Consider the following 21,081-nt stretch of genomic DNA (forward strand, 5'->3'; position numbering starts at 1 on the left):
TTGACCACCTTCTTCTAATTCCTCCTCCACTGAGCCCCCACATGAGGTTACCACAGCTCTGATTTTCTTTTCTATGAGTTTGGTTCTTGTTTTTTTGTTGTTTCTAAGATTCCACATGTAAGTGAGGTCATACAGTATTTGTCTTTCTCTCTCACTTATTTCTCTTGTCACAATGCCTTCAAGGTCCATCCATGTTGTCGCAAATGATAGGAATTCCTTGTTTTTAATGGCCAAACAATATTCCGTTGTATACATATACCACTGCTTCTTGATCTCTTTGTCTCTCAAAGGACTCTGGTTGTTTCTGTCTTGGCTATTGTAAATAATGCTGCTATGAACATGGGAGTGCAGATAACTTTTTGAGTTAGTGTTTCTGTATCTTTTGGGTATATTCTCAGTATTCTCACAGTGGAATTACTGGATCGTATGGTAGTTCTGTCTTTAATTTTTTGAGGAACCTCCATAATGTTTTCCACAGAGGCTGTAGCTAGGCTAATTCTTTAATTTCTCTTTTCTCAATTGCCTTTCTGAGATGGGGATAAGACTAGCATTTGCCTTACTGCATATCATTGTTGTGAAGATTAGGTGAGTTAGTACGTATAAAGCAACTAGTCTTAATACATAGCAAGTGTGCAATGAATAGTTTGTTTTTTTTTTAAGTCAGTTTTCAAAGTCACATTGTGGACATTAGAACTCCTGATAGTATAGGGAGTTATAACCCGTTTTGTGTTAAACCATACATATCTAGTAACCCCATTTCCACTGATTAGGGGTCTCTTTCCTTGTTCTGTGGAGATCTGTTTCAAGCTATACATTAAGCGATTTCATCTCCACAGAATCCCCAGTCCTGGCACGAGTTTTAGGTCCCCAGTATATTGCCATTTACTGCAGTAAATAAGGCAACAACAAGCTCTACCTATTCCTTTCCTCCTTTCCCTGTAATGGGATGGTTCATGTTTGGGCAAAGAGAGTGCAGTTTGTTTTTAGAGTAACATTCTAGTCTGTAGTATGAGCACCTTAGGCTTCCACTAAAGCTTTCACTGGAATCCACTAGACCTGACTATGAGGAGTTACTGCCAGAGATGGCATTCTTTACTTGACATTCTTTTTATAGAAGTCCCATCACAACTGCTTCTGAGTAATTTAGCATTTCCTAATGTTCTTTCTACACTAACATCCAGGAATGTGTAAACAAGGACAGCAGCAATTAGGGGACAAAGAACAAGGTGTTCAGGGCTCCTGTGTATTGAAAATTGTCTGACAGCATGGGATGGAATAAAGCAGGCCAGGGACCAGGGGTAGATTTGACAAGTTCCTTTGTCTAACACCCAGCCAATCAACTAAGATTTTTCTTCATTATCTCTTTTGGCTTCCATGTTTGTTTGCTTGTTTAATTGTTTATTTGTTTTTCTGTTCTCTTTCCTAGATTTTTTTTCCCTCAGCTGTGTCTGCTGTCCTTCCCCCCACTGCATTTTACTATGTCTCTATCTGTATCTTATAGAAGATAACCTGACCTTTATATTCTATATTAGAAAGTGTTCTCTACCCTCTTTTTTCTGTTAGTATCAAAAGATTACCTTCAATTAAGGACAACTTTTAGTGTGCTCAGTGGGAACACGGTTGTTCTTTAAGATGGGATAATTTTTTACTGTGGAATGGTCTCTGGCATTGCAGGGTGGTAAACATGCCTGGCCTCAGTACCAAGTGCAAGTGACACATTTCCAGTCATTGTGACCACCAAAAATGCCTTCACACATTTACAAACACCTCACAAAGTAGTGGTGGAACCTCACCTTTGGAACCACTGCCAGGTAGGCAATTAGAAACATATCACAAATGCTGAACTTTGCTGCTTGTCATCAAATATTCTTTGCAATTTGAAGGAGCGACTCAATTGCCACACTTTTCATGTCTAGTGAAAACCTAGCTATTAAAGCTACTACAGTTGTCTCATTCTGTGACTATGCCAGCTACACTTTTCAAAATTCAAGATTTAGGAAAACCAAGATATTTGTTAGGAGGCTATTATATAATATTTTGCATGTATAAATAATATATTCCTAAGAAAAATATTGGGTTTTCATAAAGTTATTGGTTTATGAAATAAGTATGTGAAAATGACTTGTAACTTTCTTAAAGCGTACTCATTTTTAACTGAGAGAATTAAAGTTTCCCTCTTTTTCAAAGTAATTTAAAATTACACTACGAAGTACACAATGCCTTAGAATCTCTTGTACTAATGATTTGTAACTTTGCACAATAAGAGTATGTTTTAGTTTGCTAGTGTTATACAAATAATTAAGTTATAAATGTTCTTAATTCTTTTATATTTCAGAGAAAGAGATTTGAAGAAAACTGGGCACAGGCTCAGCAAAACCAAACAGAAGAGAAGCAGAAAAAGAAATAAAAAGCAGAACAGTCATAGTAAAATCATGGAGGAAAACTCATTTGAAACCGTAAGTTACCACACGCTAGGAGATCAGGACCCATCTCAGAGTGAAGAGGAAGACATTGAAGACACCAAAAGAGAATCAGTGTGCACTTTCACTGGTGCACTGGGAAATAAACGAGGAGAATTAGTGAACAGCCACAAAGATGAAGTATGGAAAAGCATAAATCCTGAAGATAGTTTTCCAAATGCTGTATCTGCAGTTGAGCTGGACAATACATTAAAAAATGATCTCCCTAGAGAAAACAATGATTTATTTCTAAATGTGTCACTGATGCCAAATGAAAACTCTGTGACTTGCCTGACAATGACTCAGAATCTTTCCTGCGTAACAAGTGATGACTGCTCTGGCACAAAGGTAGGAAAGCATCCTGGAAATAGGCATCCCACGGCATCAGGCATCCAGAGCGGATCTGCTGACTTCCCCAGCTCATTTATGCAAAAGAGAGAGAAGGTAGATAAAAGACTCCAAAATGAAACAATCCCTTGCCATCAGTATGCGTCCAGAACCTCAGATAAAGGTTTAAGAACGGAACGAGGAGTAAGAGCAACTAAGAGCAGTTTTTGGCCTCTTTTTCCAAACAATCTATCTGATGAAGAATTACAGCCAGGCTCTGAGAGACAATCCTGTTTGGGGAGCTGGCCTGAGGGACCTCATAAGTTTATATGTGAACAAAGACCAAAGAAAGATAGATGGCAAAAATTGGCCTCTCCAGACAGCAGGGGACAATTGATTACATTGATCTCCACTTCCGAAGAAACTTCAGTACCAGGAAGCAGTCCAGAAACACTGGTAGAGGAGAAGCTTTTGATAGAAAATGAGGATTTGTCACCTTCAACTGAGAATACAGATTCAATCATAGCAACAGAAACAAGTATCTTTAGAAGCTGCTTGCCTAACCTGGATATCCCAAAGAGTGACTTACACTCAACAAAGAATAAGAAAAGGAGAGAGAAACGGCTTTTCAATTTGGCACCAAACTTTAACTTACTGGCACAGAGCTATATCGATGTAAAAGAAAGAGGTGAATGTGGCTTGTTAACAGAAAGCCATGGACTAAAAATTATTTTGGAAGAAGAAAAAGACAGAATTTCAGAAATACGTAATAAAGAGGAGACCACACAAAAACTCATGACCTTTAATCATCACCCATCATGGTTTTACTTCGATATTATCGAAGATCCTCCTCTAAATGTTGGTAGACGATCTTATTCTCATTACCTGCCATTTAATAGACACTCTGTATATTTTTACAAAAACCCTATTCCTTCTCTTGTGCTACAATATACATCTAGCTTTCAGATGGTATCCTTTACAAGCAAGAAATCATTTTTGACTTCCAAATCTCAAACAAGAGTAGATAACCAACCACGTGACATAGGGTTTGTTTCTTCAGGAGTTTTAAGTAGCCAGCATGATCCTTTGTACTCTTTTAGGGTCACTTCTGATCTTCACTTTTTAAATGAAAGTTTTGATGAGAAGCTGGAGACATGGGAAGAACCCAAGCCGTTACAGTTCTTGCAAACTGAAGATAACCAAGATTTTACAAGCCCTGGCATTGAGTCCCTTGAGCTGCAATTATCACAAGGGTTTGCCTTTCAACTAGTAAAGCTTTTTGGATCACCTGGAGTTCCAATGGGTAAACTATGTTTATTCACTCCAAACAAAAATTCTAGTTTAACATATAGGAGTAGTTTTTTTGAAGTGTTTCTACCTTGTGTTAGTGACTTCGTGCAGTTAATTGATCTTGTGATGCTTTTTGGTAGTGGAAGTAGAGGACCTGTGGCAAATTGTGCACGGTCTTCAGAGTCATGCCTCCACCTTGAGGACTAGCAGTCTTAAATGTCTTTGAACACTTAGAATCCTTGGACTCTCTGTATAAATAGACACTGACAAGAACAAAGGATGAGGCAGGCAAACAGTAATTATGTAACAAATAGAGAGGAGTTACCCAGTTACCCCCTTTTTTTTTAAACAATCTTTCTATTTTATACATTTCCCTTATTTGGCACATGACCCTTCTCTTTCTCATTCACAGTATGACTTGTAGATACGAGCATAGTAAAGAGGGAAGAAGAGTGAAGATTAAATGATGAAAAATTCTGAAATAAGTTTAAGTTTTTCAACTATCTGAGAAGAATATTAAAAAGAAGATTAAGAAGGAGTCTGACAGGTTGACTTGAAAGGTTCCTTCTTGCTATTGTTGTTTTTGGAAATGAAAAACCCACCTGTGATTAAAACATATGAGAATGTTTTTTGTAACATGCTGAGTAAAATTCTAAATAAATTTCTTTAGTATTTAACTAAACACATTTAAGATTCTACGTGTCTTACACAGGAAATGGAGCACATATCCCCATTTTTGCTTATCTGTAAATCAGTGGCAGTGGTAGTGATCTCCTGGAGTAGAATGTGTCCCCTTCCTTGGGGACAGAACTGGAAGAGCCAGGAAGTCAAACTCCAATCTCCATACTTCTGTATCTTCCTGATATTCTTTCTTTTCTGCACCAGCTGGGTCCCTGGGCCCTGCTCTTATCTCACAGCTTATCTTCCAGAGCCTTACTTTGCTCCTAAATTTCTGCTGTTCTGCACGGAATTGGTCCTCAGAACTCAGACCCGAGATTGGCTAAATCTCAGGTCGAGAGATCACAATTATCAATGGGCTCTCGCATTTCTAGCATTATGTTTATCATTTTTGTAAGCTTTGCCTAGAATCACATCTTAAACAGTTTGCTGCAATTTGCTATCTTTCTAGATGCACTGAAGAAATACGCCAATTAAAAAGAAAAATCGAACTGCATTTGCTATAGGGAATTTTAAATGATAAGTGAAGTTATTTTAGGCCAGTGGTCTTAGTCCCAGGTCCATATTTTAAAGCTATATGCAAAATTTTTTGTGTCATTCTGGACCATTTTTCTGAGACATTTCGTAGATTTTATCAGCTTCTGGGATGGGGCGAGGGGTCGGCAGTTCATGGTTCGAAGAGATTAACAAGCACTGCCTTAGATCAGCACCAGAAAACATGAAGGCACTGATGTGAAAAGATTCTAAACTTCCTCCTCCCTTGAATGCACAATAACATCATAATCAGCAATAATGATCAGGCATCCATTAATTAAGCTTTGGAACGCTTTCTAGAGGAAATAGACCTCATTCATCAAATAGCTTACTTTCTAAATGGGGAGACAAGACTAACACCAAACAAAATTATTGTACATAGAAATTATAAATGACAAGCTTATGAATATTTTATGAGCGAGGTTAGCAGTGCTTAAGGGATGGTTGAGAAGAATATGTGGTTATGGTTTTGGGGGGACGGCTTCAATGTGGAGGTGAATTATAAGCAGTGCTTATACAAATGTTGCTGAAAAGAAAGACATGGGGAGAGAATTCCATGTTTGGATATGGCATGTGCTTATAAAAGGAGAGAGAAAACTGTAAGTGGAAACTGTGTGCTGATTTGTTTGGCCAGGTTGGATAAGTGAAGCTCTGATGTATCTGTGGCCAGTGGCCTTGTGTAGGAGGCAGGGAACTCAAACAAATGTGTCCTAGTAGTAGGACGCATTATATGGTAAAGCCACATACAGGCCTGAAGAAACGAAACTACCTATGTTGCCAGGGATATGTGAGGATAGGTAAACATTTTGTGTGGTTTGGTAAGGCTGATATGTGCATATCAGTGTTTGAACTTATTTATGACCATCCTAATTGTCTGTGAGGGTTTTCCCCCAGACACTCTTATGTGGAAGGACCAGTTTGTGCAAAGACTAAACTGGCTACCATTGCACTGTTTATACGTATCACAGGAAAAGAGGAAATAGAGGAAATCCTATGTGCTGTGACAGTAACACCTAATATAATATATAATATGTAATATGTGTGTTATTATATAAGATGTATATATTATTGATATATATATATACACATATATATTTGTACTTAATGAGAATATTAGCTATGATACATGTCATTTTACATGTATACATATGCATTTTCATTGAGTCAAAATAGTGTTTACCAGTAAAGCCCTGAGACAGACTAACTCCTGTTTTAGCTGTCAGTGAAGTGTCTTCCAAACCAGGCTTTTACCATTGTCAATCTATATATCACGTTTGTATATCTTCACATTTAGGGTCAATATCTGCATGACATTAAAGATGACATTTGTTCCCTTTTATTTCCACAGAATCTTTGTTGCCTGATGACTGTGTGGTTTCCCTTGACTGGAAGACACTGAAGATGATCTATTTACAATGGAAGACATCAGTTGAGGTATATTTTTATGGTTTTCAAAGAAGACCTTCTCTAACTGATTTCCTTAAAACACACCCACACACACCACACACACGCCCACCCCACCCCCCACACAATTGGAGAAAATCTGATCGCTGAATGTGATATGAAGGCTACATCCCTTATATTAAATTAGAGAAGGATTGTATGTGGACGGGTGGATAGTACATGCTCCTTCACTTCGTCTCTAAGAGCGAGTTGTGTTTAATTCCTCAATTCTGCTGTAGTGAGGCTGGCATAAGGGCCTACTGTGGATGATTGAGGTGCCCAGTTTGGGAGAGCCCTTTCTTCCTTACCTCTTTCCCCCTGTCCAGCCCACAGTCTTATCCTGTTATGACAGAGTAACAGTGACACATTAGATTCATACTTACTTGACTTAGAAGCACCACATTATTGGTATTTTCTTTTGGTCCATAGTGAGAGACATGACTGTTCTGACAGGCTATTCATTTTTCAGGTAGGTGGAGGAAGACTAGTGGGGCAGGCTGAAAGGTAATAGAAATTCTGGAAAAGGCAGTGCACTGTGTAATGTAGGTGGGAAGAGAGTTGGCATTAGTTAATAGTGATTTAAATGTTCCCAGAGGCGGGGTGGGGGGGGCGCTCTCTGCTCAGCGGGGAGCCTGCTTCCTCCTCTCTCTCTGCCTGCCTCTCTGCCTACTTGTGATCTCTGTCTGTCAAATAAATAAATAAAATCTTAAAAAAAAAATGTTCCCAGAGGCAATGCTAGGGGTACATTATGAGGTAAGTGGTAAAAACAAGATTTAGTGAAACATAAAATTATATAGTTCAGGCTAGTAGGTATTTCTTAACTGTTCATCTAAGTAAGCACAGCTGTGGGAAAGATATCTTTTTGTGCCCAGTTAGTAAAACCAAATACATTTTTCTAAACTTATTTCTTTTCATTCCACATCGAGAACTTATTGCTGCCCAAACACACACACACACACACACACACACACACACACACACATTCTCACTCTCTCTCTCTTTTCTTTCTCTCTCTCTCTCTTATATAATCCCACTATTTTAAATGTTTAAATGGACATTTGTGGTTATTAGGTTTCTTTTGCCATTTTGAGAATGTTCCTACATAAATAAAATGATACAGACTTAACCCCAATGCCAAATATTAATCATCATTATATGTATTTTAATTATAATTTCTAGAAAAGAAAAAAGAAGATTGGTTAAAAATAAGAGTTTCCAGAACTGTAAGTACAACTTATCCCAGAGACCTCTGTATGATTAGAAGGAAGTGGATGTTGACATTATTTGGTTGTAATAGCTCTATGTACCACAATTGAAGAGTAAATATAAAAAATGTAGTCTGTTACCATAGCAACCCTGTGTGCCATTGCCCATGTGATTTTCCATTTCCTTTAAATGCAGATCTTTTTGTGAAATACAACAAAGCTTAGATTGTCGTTACCAAATTTATTTTCCAACTTTCTTGGTTAGAACACATTTTAGAGTACTCTGTCAACACAGTTTATGAGGGATTACCACCTTTCCCCTCTGCCCCAGATTGTTGTGTGATGAGAGCTGGGTATTAGGAATATAGGTTATATTTAAATATTAAGAAACTCTTTAGGAAAGGAGGTAAAACATGTAGACAGACTCACGTTATATTTTAAACTTGACATCGAGCTGACTTTAAAATAAACACTTTGCACTTTTTTCAAATGCCTAAATTATGAAATAAACACAGCTGCTATGATTTTAGTGTACATGTGTCTGCATTCGATAAGAATTGAATGCACTCTGCATTTACCATATGTTTTCTTTCTTCCTTTTAATCTTATTTCTAAGAGTTTTTTGGGTTTCCATTTCTCAGCTAGAAATACACATATACCCAGTAAAAATGTTTTTATTTCTTTTAAAACTGGTTCTGCTGCAAAAAGGAGAAGGATGAAAGGTTTGGGAAAAGAGCCTGAAATTCGGACGGACCCTTAGAAAATGTGGGATAAATATAGTCTGAGAAGGGATAAGAGGCCCTGAGCAATTCCAGAGAAAGCGGGTGAAGGAATTCGTTTATTTGTTCAACAAATATTTCTTGAGTTGCTTCTATACCTGGAGGCTCTAGCCATGAAAATAGTCCTGCCCTCATGGAGTTTATGCTGGGGCTGAAGTTGCGAAGGGAGTGTTTCCCCTCCCGCCTCCGTGAGGCGGCCCCACAGGGACACCAGTACGGGATGCACGCAGCCAGCATGGACAGATTTGGCTGTGGCCAATTCGGGAGTCTTTTCCGTCTGCTAAATTTGGATGTTTTGTGTCAAGGACACTTTCTGGATACTACTTTTGATTTTTATATTCATCTTCCACATTCGTGCTAGACTGCCTTCTGGTCTTCTCCTACAAAGCAGTCACCCCTAATTATTAGTCTTTTCTTGTGTGGGGGAGTTTCTTTATCAGCACTGGGGCTATGTACAGGATTTTTTATAATTAACAATGAGAACATGCCTCCCTGTTTTGTGTCTGGCATAATGTGCTGATTAGTGGGCCTCAAGGGGTAGATAGAAATGCATAGAGGGAAATAGCAGGAGTATGTGGTTGGCTCTAGGACCCTGAAGTCCCTACCTATTTCGAAATCCTCTTCCTGTGGTCACCAGGGTGTTTTCTTGGGGAAGGAGGTGGGGCAGAGGTCTAGGAGGAGGATGGGTTCCCAGCTTGAAGCTCTTGCTGGCTGGCTGTCTGACCTTAAACAAGCCAACCTCTCGGAGCCTCAATTTCTTCACCTGTAAGAAAATAGATTTATAATAGCAACCTGTCCTGGAATATTACATGAGGATTAGCAAAACAACTTGTGCAAAGTACTTAACATAGTGCCTGAAAAATAATGGGCTCTTAGAAGGGTTAATTCCCTTTCTTTAAATACCTCCTTGAGTTAAAGCATTGTCTTTGAAATGTCCCAGGCATTTCAAAGAACAGAACAGAACAGAAATTGTGTTATGGAAGAGAGAGTCACACATTGACTCCATAAACTTGGTTTATGAGTTGCATGATTTAGTGTATTTAGCTGGATCCTCAGGGAATGGGACAGAGAAGGCGTTTGGATTTGGAGCCGGGGGTGGGGCAGTGTGAGGGAGACTGACCCTTGGGATGAGGCAGGACCAGGCAGGATGTGGGACTGTGGGGACAGAGTAAAGACTTAGATGCCAGGGGAGTGGCGTAAATAGGGAAATAGCCTGATAAACTGGCAGCAGATCCATGTAGGTCACTGTTTTCTTTGGACTTGTTTGGCCTGTGTTTTGTTTGTAGTTGAATTCTTCAGTCTTCCTGGTGCTGTTGAAGATCCTACCCACCAAGAAAGAGTGCTCAGTGCCCACCCAAAGGATTATTTTCGGCAATATACTCGTGGGATACCAAAATTGGCTTGGATAACCTGTTCAACTGTTCTTGATTAGTTATCTGAACAATAAAAAACTCAACAAAAGAGGTAACAACTTGAACATTTTATTATCTAAATTTGAAGATATTTGCCCTACTTTAATTTGTTTTATGGAAGAAAATAAGACACAGAAAAGTTTAGTAGTTTATTTTAAAAATCGCATCGGGATGGAAGGGTAGGTCTTATATCTAAGTATGGGTCTGTGATTCCATTTCTAAAATTCCGAAATCCAAAAAGCTCTGAATCAAAAGTTGTTTTTGTTTTGTTTTGTTTCTTAAGTGTTTGGTATTAAAACTAAATTGGGAGCAAAACTTGACGCTTTAACAGGTTAGTGTTACTCCTTATTTCTCCTACCTAGTGCGACCATTCATACATTTCATTGCAGAAATATTAATGTGTTTAATTACCATGGGCTGCCCAGCCCCCACTCAGAATATAAGGTTATATATACACATACACATGTCCTGTATACAGACAAACAAACAAACGCACACTTTCTGAATTCTGAAACAAATCTGAGCTCAAGGATATTGATTAGGGATTGTGGGACTTGTGCCATACGAGGGGTAGCTATCTTTTAAAACTGCTTTAGTTTAAAAACTGTTCAGTTTAGTTTAGTTTAACAAACTCCAAAAATGAAAATTCATATTTGAAAAAGAGAAACAAGGAGTGATTTTACTGTCCAACATATAGGCATTTTCTTACTCCCTCTGTTTTCAGAAAGGGAGCCCCAACTGTCTTATCTTACCTCCTACTTCATCCTATCCTGTCTGATCTCCAGGAAATAAACCTCCAGGCTTCTCTAGGAGGTGCTCAACTGCCTGACTCTGGATGTTTGTTTCTTAAACAGAATTCCAACTGACCTTCCTGTTTAGAGCCTTGTCTTCAACCCCAAATCTTCTAGTTCCTGAAATTTTAGGGGTTATGCAGAGTAAATTGTGTTGACTCACGACTTTCTATAATTCAGGGTTTTTTGTTTAGTTGTTTGTTTTTGCCAAATTTACACGTGGCCTTTGCTCTGCAGTTTTCAGAATTTTGTTGCTGTAGTCTTCTCTCTTTTTTCTTATAGTTTATACTTAAATATAATAACAAAACAACCTCCCCGGCATTTTAGTGGGGTTTCAAGGAGAGAGTGGCAATTAAATATTTGTGTTCCATCTGCCATCTTTATTGGGAATTAAGGGCTTTATTTAAAATAGCTTTATTTTTTCCCTTATGCTCATTTCGTACAGCTTTAGTTCATCTTTCTACCAGATGGTGGGTCTGTTCCAGATGGAGACCAGGGTCTTTGGGGTTTGCTTGAACTCCTTGAGAGTCTTGCTCTCTCTGTAGGCTTCTAGAGCCATTGTGAACCTGGACTTGCTTTTGGCCTGGGTGGGATGATTTCAGGGGAGACGACTGGTATTAGTGTAGAGGCATAAACATTGGCAGAGGGGACTCAGGTATCTGGCAAAGCCTTGCTTTCTTAGGGGCCTTCACTGGCAATATTTATTTGGATTTCTAACGAATACATTAGAATCCACACTGCCGTGCCTTACCCAAGGGTAATATTATAAATATTTAACAATGACTATGTCATGAGTAGTGACCAGTTCTGAAACACCTTTCTGCTGTGCTGATGCAAACCAGCTGACCATCTATCCAGGCTTGTGCCAGGTTCCAGAATGTCCCCAGCTTTCTCCAGCCCCTGTCTTTATTATCTTGCCCTAATTTCCAGAATGGAACTTTGGAAAAATGGGCTGAGCCTACTTTCTCTTGCTCCCAGGCTTTAAAGATCATAGTCCTTAAGTACTCATGTGCACAGTGGCAAATATGTGCTGTGGGAGAGAAGATATGGTCCTCACCTTGGGGAAGGAGTATGGCACTAAAAAGAATAAGGGATGGATTGTGGGAGGCAGAGGCAGTGGAGTACAGTGAGCAAAATCAGGTTTATCCAGAGGACATTCTGCATGGCAGACCACTCCCAGGCCACCAGAGCCCTGTGCATTTCCCCTGTCAGTTCAGCCAAGTAGACATAGATATGCTGCATCACTTCTCTTCCCTTGTCTCTCTTTCCCTAACGTCTTCTAGCTTCCGGCAGCCTCCACCTGGCTTCTAGGGGAAGGAGGAGGGAAGAGCCAGGAGGGAACAGTGTTGGTAGAGAGGAGGACAGGGTCCTGTCTCTGACTGGTCAGATTGGGCAGAAAGCCGCAGCGGGTGCAAGTGGAGCTGCTGGGCAATCAGAAGTCTACACGCACGCCCAGCTAGACGTCCTTCCGGTCCTTTCCATTTATACCACTTACATTTGACAAGAGAAATATGGGTGTGGATAAGTCTAGTTTATGTTGTTGAGGAAAAAAATTTGGAAAAATTTTGGCAGGGGAAGAAAAGACACAGGATTGGAAAGCATTGGGAAAACTGCGCCTACATGTTTGCACTGGTTCTACACGTTCCGGGGTCTTTGGTTAGACTACTTCGAAAGCTCCGTCTTGATCTCAGACTTTCTGCCATCGTGTCATCTCTGGGGTAGAAACCTGGGGCTGATTTATAATTAGGCCTTCCAAATCCTGGGTTATTTGGAGCTGTAGGTTTGAGGGTTAAGTTCCTGGTTTTCACTAGTTCTTCTTATGTACCTCATTTTTCCATGTCTTTTAAACAGTAATACTTAGAGAAACATTTGAATGTTTCATTTGCCGAAAATGATTTATAATTTTGTTTCCATCTGTCATGGTAATGGTTTCAAGTGCAGCAAAGTAAGATAGTGCTGGTCATCCTATAAGCGAGAAATGGAACAGAACTTTTTTTTTTTTTTTTCAACAGAGTTGAAAAGTTGGTTGGTTGAAATGAGGGCACTAAGGAGTGTTTTCACAGGGATCCTTGGACTCGGGTTAGCCCAGATCTCTGGAGGCTGCCACCTAGAGAGAACCAGCAAAGATGTGATTGCAGCTCCTAGCAAGCTGGATCTCAGATCCATCAATACGTTTACTGTTTACTCCTTCACTGACATTACCATGATCTTGCTTTTCTCTTAATATTTAGTAAATCCCAAGATCACACTTATCTATTGAGAAAGTAGTTCTGGTCCACATATAATTACTGAGCACCTCCTGAATGTCAGGCTGTGTTGTTAGATCTTGGGGGGACAAGGGTGATACTGTTTCTACTTATAGTCTAGTGGGGGGAAACACATACACAGATAACTTTAAACAGTGTCGTTTAGAGGAATAAATCAGAAAAAAAAGCTAGAGCTTGTTGACTAGTTAAATGTGGGGATTGAAAAAAAGGAAAAGTGTCCAGGTTCACTTCCAGGTACTGCTGTCCATAAAAAGGAAAAGTGTCCAGGTTCACTTCCAGGTACTGCCGTCCATTTTCTCCTCCTTGAAGCTCTTCTTCCCTGGGCCTTCATACATCTCTAGTTTAGAGTTCTGTCTGCTTTGCTGATCATTCTCCCATACTCTCCTTTGGCAGATCCACTTCAAAGGCATAGTACTTACATGCTGGTGTCCCCAGGGCCCCCTCTTCAGCTGTCTGCTCTATTTGTCTAACTTTTTCTCATAGGGCAAAACTTTCCAAAGCTCTGTCTGTAGCTCAGACCTTTCTTCTGAGCAACACACTCTTATTCCTCAGCCTCTACTCAGTCATTCCATCTGCCAGACACTGCAGACTCCATATACCACAACCTCTAGACTCCAAAGCTGTGTGTCTTCCTGTACCCTATCCCACATCGCCTGGGACCCCCTCTGTAGAAGAAAATAGAAGTGGATGCGAGGTCTCATGCAGCACTAATAGAAATATACTAGCTACATGTCTAATTTAAACTTTTCTTGTATCTGTATTAAAAAGGCAAAAAGAAACAAGTGATACTAATTTTAATTATATATTAACCTAACATACCAACATATTATTTCAACACATAATCAGTATAAAAATTACTGAGATTTTTACATTTTTTTCCCATACTGAACCTTCAAAATTCAGTGTGCATTTTAATCACAATTTGCACTAGCCACATTTCAAGTGCTCAATAGCCCTATGTAACTAGTGGCTCCTCTATTGTACGGTGCAAGTCTAGAATGAAAAAGGTAGTATTTGAGGCTGGGCAAAAACTCTTCTTATTAGAAGTATGACAGAATATAGAAATAGAGGATACCTACATTTAAGCATCACTATTTTTATGAGTCATGTGTGTTCTCTGTTCCTTATGGTTTTCCCCTAATATTTAGAGAAGCTTTTGAAATTCTAGTTTTCTCAGCAGTGCCAAGATCCTTCCTCTGATTCTGGGAAGGGAATTCCAAGGGGTGAGCAGCCCATCTCCCCACCGCCACCACTCCAGGGGAATCCCAAGGGGAATGTGTGATTCTCAGCACAGAGCCCCTCCCTACTTAGGTCCTTGTTTCAAAAGTTTATTATGAAATCTCTGGATTTCGTTTCAGAAGGAAATTGCTTTTCTTCACAATTCCTTTCCAAAATGTTCATACCTTAGCTGCCAGAAACAAAATGCATTTGCTTTACTGTAATTATTACAGCCAAAGCCACCATATATCGTGGATTTTTCCAACATGGTACTTTCAATATTGTCTCTTTCAGTCCATGCATCTTGAATTTTGGTTCAAAAAATAGGATCAGTCTATCACACTCTTGAGTGTGAAATACTGGGGAGTGCCATGGTGATCAAGCGACTGGCACTCACCAGCTCCTGGAGCTTAGAACGTAATTCTGGATACTTAGCTATAAATGATTTCCAGAGACTGCTCCTTTCCCTGGGGAGCTGAAATTTTTCCAGAGAGGCCACGTCTTCTCAGGTGGCAGCCAAGCAAGTACCTGGGCAGTGCAGGTCTTCTCATGAGACCTTGTTTATGCTACTGTCCATACATCAATTTGAGTTTTAAGGGGTGCTTTTTCTGATGAGATTTAAAGTTATGTAGAAGCAACAAAGCTTTCTAAGAATATTTTTGGCAGGCTAAAGAAGGATCAAAAAAAAAAGAAGAAGAAGAAGAAGAAGAAGGAGAAAGAAATGACACAGGCCGTGGGACAGCGGTATGAGCCGCTGGGACACTAGCCAGATATCGGTGCTCCCAAACTGGGGAAGACAATGGACTTTACTGTTACTATTCAAAATGCTGTTCACGTTCTTTAATCGTTGACTAAAATTATTTCACTTTCAAGGTCTAGGCCAGTCGGGGTTGGGTGGTGGGTGGAGGAGGGTTGTTGCAGAGGGCCTGACTTCCGTGGCGGGTGGCTGGGGGAGTATCTGTGTTTCAACCCGCAGGCCCTTTCCCCTCAGGGCAAAGGGCACCGAGAGGCAAGGGAGGGGGTCGGCGAGCGGGCTGGGGGTCAGAGGGTAGGGAGCATCACCCAGGGTCTCCTGGCTGCCAGTCTCCCAGAGTCCCCAGCTTTCCAGGTAGGGACGCCCCCTCCCACGCAGCGCGGCTCGCTCGGGTGGGAAGGAGGGGCTGGGCTCCGAGCGCCCGCCCCTCCATCTATCACATGGCCGGAGAGCCACAAAAACAACAGCTTTGGCCAAGACGGTGACTTCAGGAAAGGGAACCCAGGGCTCTCGCAGCCAGCCCCCACCCCATGGAGGAGAGTTTTCTTGAATCCTTTGGGAGGCTGAGCCTCCAGCAGCAGCAGCAGCAGCAGAAACCTCGGCCGCCGGCCCCGCCACCCCCGCGTGGGACACCTCCGCGCCGTCCCAGCTTTAGGAAACACCTCTACCTCCTGCGAGGCCTCCCGGGCTCGGGGAAAACTACACTGGCCAGGTAATGACAACGGCCTGGGCGCCGGCGCGCGGACCCCGAGCGAGCGAGCCCCTGCCCTGGGCCGCTCCGCCCCGCGCCCCCCGCGCCCCCGCCGCCGCGCCCGCCTGGGTCCTGGCCCCGGCCCGAGCCTGGCTGCGGGGAAGCCCGCGCTGTCCCCGGTGCCCGCTCAGCCGCGGGCGGAGAGAGGGCGGCCCGTCCTGTTTGTTTCCATGCTGCGCTTTCCCGGGAGGACTGATTTCGGCACTGCGCCTTGCGCAAGCCCCAGATGGCACCGGCCCCTGCCCGGCCGCCGTGCCAGGCCCCGGGCCAGCCCGGCCGAGGGAGCCTTGGCCGCCCCCGGCCTCCCCAGCCCGGGGTCGGGAGGCCCGCAGGGATTCTTCTTCAGGAACCCCGGTGACAACTGCAGAGAAAACCGCGGGGCCGCCCGCCAGCGCGCAGGCACCCGCCACAGTGCGTCAACAGGCGTTTTAAACCAGAGCGGAGAAACGAGCGGGCCAGGGGGGCGGGGGGCTAGAGGCAGCCGTGGCCTTGGCCGTGGCCGGGGTGGGGGCGGCGTGCGGCCCGCGTTGAAAATCTAGCGGATTGAGGCAGCCCTGCGTTTGCTTTGGCCGCTGCGAAGGCGCACAGGTGCACGGGGGAGGGGGCAGGCGCGGCGGTCATTGAGAGAGCCTCGCAATGGGCGCCCAAATTCGTTTACTCGCGAATTGCGTAAGCTGCTCTCCCGGTACAGGTCAGCGCGAATTACGCGCGCTTGTTGCCTGTTGCCTCCTTGCTGGGCCCACCGCTACAGCCTCAATTCTCACCACTCCCCGCCTTGCACTTGATGCTACGGCAGCGTTGAACTGTTTCTCTCCTTGCTTGTGCTGACGCTGGCCCGCCTGCCTGGCTTTGCCTTCCGCCTACCTTTGCCCGACTGATCCCACTAGCCCTTTAAGACTCGGATCTGTTCCCTTACCCAGCAGCTGCCCTCCTCCCCAGCAGTAGACGCACGTCTTCTGCGCTCCTTGGCTTCCTGTTTACACCTCTGTGACCGCGCTTGTGTTTACACATGGTTTGGTTTATCCTTCTTCAAGTTTCTTGAAGCTAGGGGCGGTGGAAGTAGCTTCTTGCCCTCAAAGAGCTTTCCATCTCATTAGAGAAGTAAGGCTAGCCGTAGAACCATGGAACTGCTGCAGAGTCAGGGTTAGCTGGCGTTGAGGAGCTGATTTGGGGGGGGGGGGGCGGGTATACAAAGATGGTGGGAGCAGGGTCTGAGTCCATTGGGGTCAGCGAACTTTGACAGCTCTGGGGATGTGCTGCCAGTTTTAATTCGGATTCCTGGCTTATTTGTGGAGTAAAAGCCTTTAGCGAAACAGTATTGCTACATTTTCGCAGATTAAAGGGATGGTGACTTCCAAAGGGTCATAGGTACCCTTTCCTGGGACGCAGGGATTTCAGTAGGCCTTCTCTCTGGTTGGGGGGTGGAGGGCGGAGAGTGGGGGAGCCTGCTTAGAACCCAGCAGAACTCGGATATTTTGTAGTAACAGTCATGGTAGGTACATCTGTGGCAAATGAAGTATCTTCTGCGTTCAAGTCCTGTTTAGTTTCACTCTGATTTTGCCTGTGGAACCCTGAGTGTCAAAGAAGGAAGTAAAATCTTTGGCCAGATTTTGTTTTTAACTACTCAGAAGGGAAGTGATAGGTTGAGTGGAAGGGAAGTGCATAGAACTGAACATCAAAAGCCATGGGATTTGGACCTTAGATTCCTCATCTGTGAAGTGAATGGGTTGCCTGGGGTGGTCTTCAAGGTCCCTTCTGGCTCTAACATTCTACACTTTTAGGATTTTAATTCCTGGTTGACATTTGGCTAACCAGAAGACTCCGGATGAGAGACCAGCTTATTAAAGAACATCTCTCTAGGGACGACTGGCGTGAGCACTGGCCTGGGAGTCTGAAGATTGGGCCTTTAGATCCTCTTCATCATGAAAGCTGGTGACTTTCGGCAATCACCTAGCTTCTCTGGGACTTCTTTTCCTTACATGTGACTACTAAGAAGGGATTAGATTAGGGGATTTATTGAAGATCCTTCTGGCTCTTAATTTCTAGTTGTCAGTCTGAAGAATGGTTAACAATGGCTAGGCAACGAGCTCTGACCTTGGAGTCAATTTATGGCTTCAAATCCAAGCTCTGCCGTGCACTATCTATGACCTTTACTCAGCTCCTCTGCACCTTGGTTTCCTTTTCTGATACACAGGGATATCTGCTTTGTCCATTTCAGAAGACTCTCGCAGATGTTAAAATGTGAGAGAACTTGCTAAACTTTAAAGTGCTGTATACATCTTATAAGGTGTTAGTTGCCGCTTCAGATGTTGATCAGCTGAGATAAATCTTCAAGGTGTTACCGGGGAGAAACCTGGCTCTGAAATGCCGCAGGCAGCTGGAAGTTGACTTTGTTGTTCTCTGGTTCTCCGGTTCGGAGTTCTGGAGGCAGAGGATCATTGACCCTGCTGTGGGAGGGCAGAGGGGTGGCTTTTGCTTTTGTGTAGCAGTCTGGGAAGTAAGAAGGCAAACAGGCCACAGCTCAGCAAGGAGGAAGCCTTCGGTGAGGATGAAATGGTGTGGCGAACCTCAAGGACCTGCCTTCCCCTCCTTTCTGGTGGGTCCGGTGGGGGAGAGAAGGAGAATGGCAAATTGTTTAAAAAATGCGCATGTAGAGAAAGTAGTGAAACTGGAAGGCTATCATCTCTTGTATTGTTGGATTCTGGGAAATTCGTGTTTTCTTTATTCTCTGTATTTTCCAAATTTTCTATAACGAATATGTAATTTTTTAAATCAGAAAAATAAAAACAAGTTTTTAAAAATTGGAGAAGATTGTTTTTACAAATGTGGGTTCCTCTTTTTTCCCTGCTTTTCTCATCTGATTAAAGAAATAATAAAAGTGTTGTTGAAATTAGGATATGTCTTGTCTTCCAAATCAATGTTAGATTTCTGTGCTTGTCATCTATACATTTATATAGTTTGAAGGGGCTGAGATATTGAAACCATCTGTTTAAATTCTTCGGACATTTAAAAAACAGTTTTATCTGGTTAAAAAAAATTTTGAGTACGACAGAGTACTGGAAACTTAGCATGAACCTAAATCTGTTTTATCACCTCTAATTCATAAAAAAAAATTTTTTTCAAAAATAGTTTCTTATCAATGACCTGTAAGTCCTACTTCCAGGAATTCATCCTAAGGCAATAGTTGGACAAGCGCATGAAGATGGAGATTTGTTCATCACAGAGCTTTTTTATATGCTAGAAAAAATAGGAGCCAATGGAAACATACAAAAATAGAGGATTAGCTTATAAGTCATGCAGTCATAAATGGGAACATAGGTGTATTTGACATGCAAATATATTCATTCCCCCATTAAGTTAAAAATCCTATTAGTGAAGCTATCTATCTCTCTATCTCTACAAAAATTCCATTTTCTATTCAAAGAAAGGGGGGTCTACATATAATCATAGACAGTGTGTGAAAAGATATGTTACTAGTTGTTGACTTTAGATAGTGGGATTATAGACTTTCTTCCCTGCCTTATTTTCTTATTTTTCTATAACAAATATGTATTAATTGTTAACTTTTTAAAGTTGAAAATAGTGGTTCCTGAGTGGCTCAGTCGGTTAAGCATCCATCTTTAGCTCAGGTCATGATTCCAGAGTTCTGGGTTCAAGCCCCACATCGAGCCCTACCCTGGGCTTTCTGCTCAGCGGGGAGTCTGCTTCTCCCTCTGGTTCTCTCCCTGCTCATGCTCTTTCTCTCTCTCAAGTAAATAAATAAAATCTTCAAAAAAAAAAAAAAAAGGTTGAAAATAGTTTTGGAAAATAACTTGGCTAAATAGACTCAGGTTGTGTGACCAAACATTTATTAAATAACAAAATAAATGTGTCATTTTCTATATAAAAAGTCTTTTTCCTAGGTTTATTCTCAGTTGGACATATATTAGGAAATGTTTTAATACACAAGATTGATTTTAATTATTTTATTATTAAATATATTAATTATTTATTAATTAGCATACACGCTTGCATGGACCTCTTGATTCTTCGACACCTCGGTTCTTTTTCATTAAAATGGAGCTAACATTTCACTAATAAGTTTGTTGTGGGGATTTAGGAGACTGGTAAACAATGACTCCATAACTGTATGTGTGAAATCACTGTGGAATGCGTGGGCTCCATAAATACCAACTATTGTTAATTATTATTCGCTAATCAACAATAATAGTATTTGCTGGGTACTTAAAAGACCATTAATAATTGCTTGGCAAATAAGATTAAGGGAGTACTACAAAAGACTAGCAAATGGGAAACAATAATCCATACCCTGCTGTGGGTAAGTAAGCTATAATGGGGAAGAGCATTTTATATGCTATTGGTGTTCAAGGCCAGAGAAGTCACTTAGGATGATTAGTAAGATAGGAAAACTATGGATGAGAGATAGTCTCTTCCGTGTGAAAATGGTTCCTGAGCTGACCTTGAAGACAGGGAGGATGTGGCTGAGCAAAGGAAAGAGTTAGCAGCATGAATAGGGAGATGGAGATGGGAGACAGCTGGATGGTCTCCTCAGCTAGTGAAGAGAATGGCTTAACCAAGTGAATGGTTCGAATTAGTGAATGTGTTGGTTAGGTAAACTCAGAGCCAGATCATGGGGAACACCGAAACCTGCACAAAGAAGTACCGAGTTGATCGAAGAAGTAGGATTCCAATCCCAAGACTTTCACTCTCAGCAGATGATCCAAAAGTACCTGTTTCTACAGCTAAACTGACAAACTCACCTGGATCTGGATCTGTCCTTTCTTCTAACATCAGTGAAAGCTTCTGTGGACCGTCTGTTTACCTCTGTGCTTTGCATTTGTGTGTGTGTGTGAAAATGTCCCTTTTGGGGGCCATTTTTTGAGTATACAATTCAGTGGCATTAATTAAATGATGTGCAGCCATCACCAGTATATAGTTCAAGAAACTCTACCCGTGAAGCAATAATTCCCCATCCTCCCTTCTCCTCAACCCCTGGTAACCTCTGATCCACTTTCCATCATCATGTATTTTACTACGCTAGATACCGCACATAAGTGGAATCATACAATATTTGTCTTCTTGTGCCTGATATATCTGATACATACATATATATATATATATATAAAACCTCATTACTTTTTGCAGCTGAATAATATATTCCATGACATGGCTA

At 41.8% G+C, this 21,081-nt stretch overlaps 2 protein-coding genes across 7 annotated transcripts in view; both read left to right on the plus strand.

Annotated features, from left to right (window-relative positions):
* The window catches only part of N4BP2L2 (NEDD4 binding protein 2 like 2), a 75,791-nt gene extending 65,608 nt beyond the window's left edge, over positions 1-10,183 (plus strand). For 2 of the 3 annotated variants that reach the window (XM_032315419.1, XM_032315420.1), the window contains 4 exons: positions 2,336-4,089; positions 6,637-6,722; positions 7,911-7,954; positions 10,002-10,105. In XM_032315419.1, coding sequence (XP_032171310.1) covers positions 2,336-4,089; positions 6,637-6,722; positions 7,911-7,934 — 1,864 coding nt within the window. In that variant the 3' untranslated portion in view covers positions 7,935-7,954; positions 10,002-10,105. Of the gene's footprint in view, positions 1-2,335; positions 4,090-6,636; positions 6,723-7,910; positions 7,955-10,001 lie in introns of all 3 variants that reach the window. The other variant, XM_032315418.1, reaches the window with a different exon arrangement.
* Positions 10,184-10,218: 35 nt separating this feature from the next.
* Positions 10,219-21,081, plus strand: part of N4BP2L1 (NEDD4 binding protein 2 like 1) — a 56,864-nt gene continuing 46,001 nt past the window's right edge. For 2 of the 4 annotated variants that reach the window (XM_032315422.1, XM_032315424.1), the window contains exons 1-2: positions 10,228-13,407; positions 13,453-15,869. In XM_032315422.1, coding sequence (XP_032171313.1) covers positions 15,688-15,869 — 182 coding nt within the window. In that variant the 5' untranslated portion in view covers positions 10,228-13,407; positions 13,453-15,687. Of the gene's footprint in view, positions 13,408-13,452; positions 15,870-21,081 lie in introns of all 4 variants that reach the window. The other 2 variants (XM_032315426.1, XM_032315425.1) reach the window with 2 other exon arrangements.

This window comes from Mustela erminea, chromosome 15, assembly GCF_009829155.1.
Source record: "Mustela erminea isolate mMusErm1 chromosome 15, mMusErm1.Pri, whole genome shotgun sequence".
Taxonomy (NCBI): domain Eukaryota; kingdom Metazoa; phylum Chordata; class Mammalia; order Carnivora; family Mustelidae; genus Mustela; species Mustela erminea.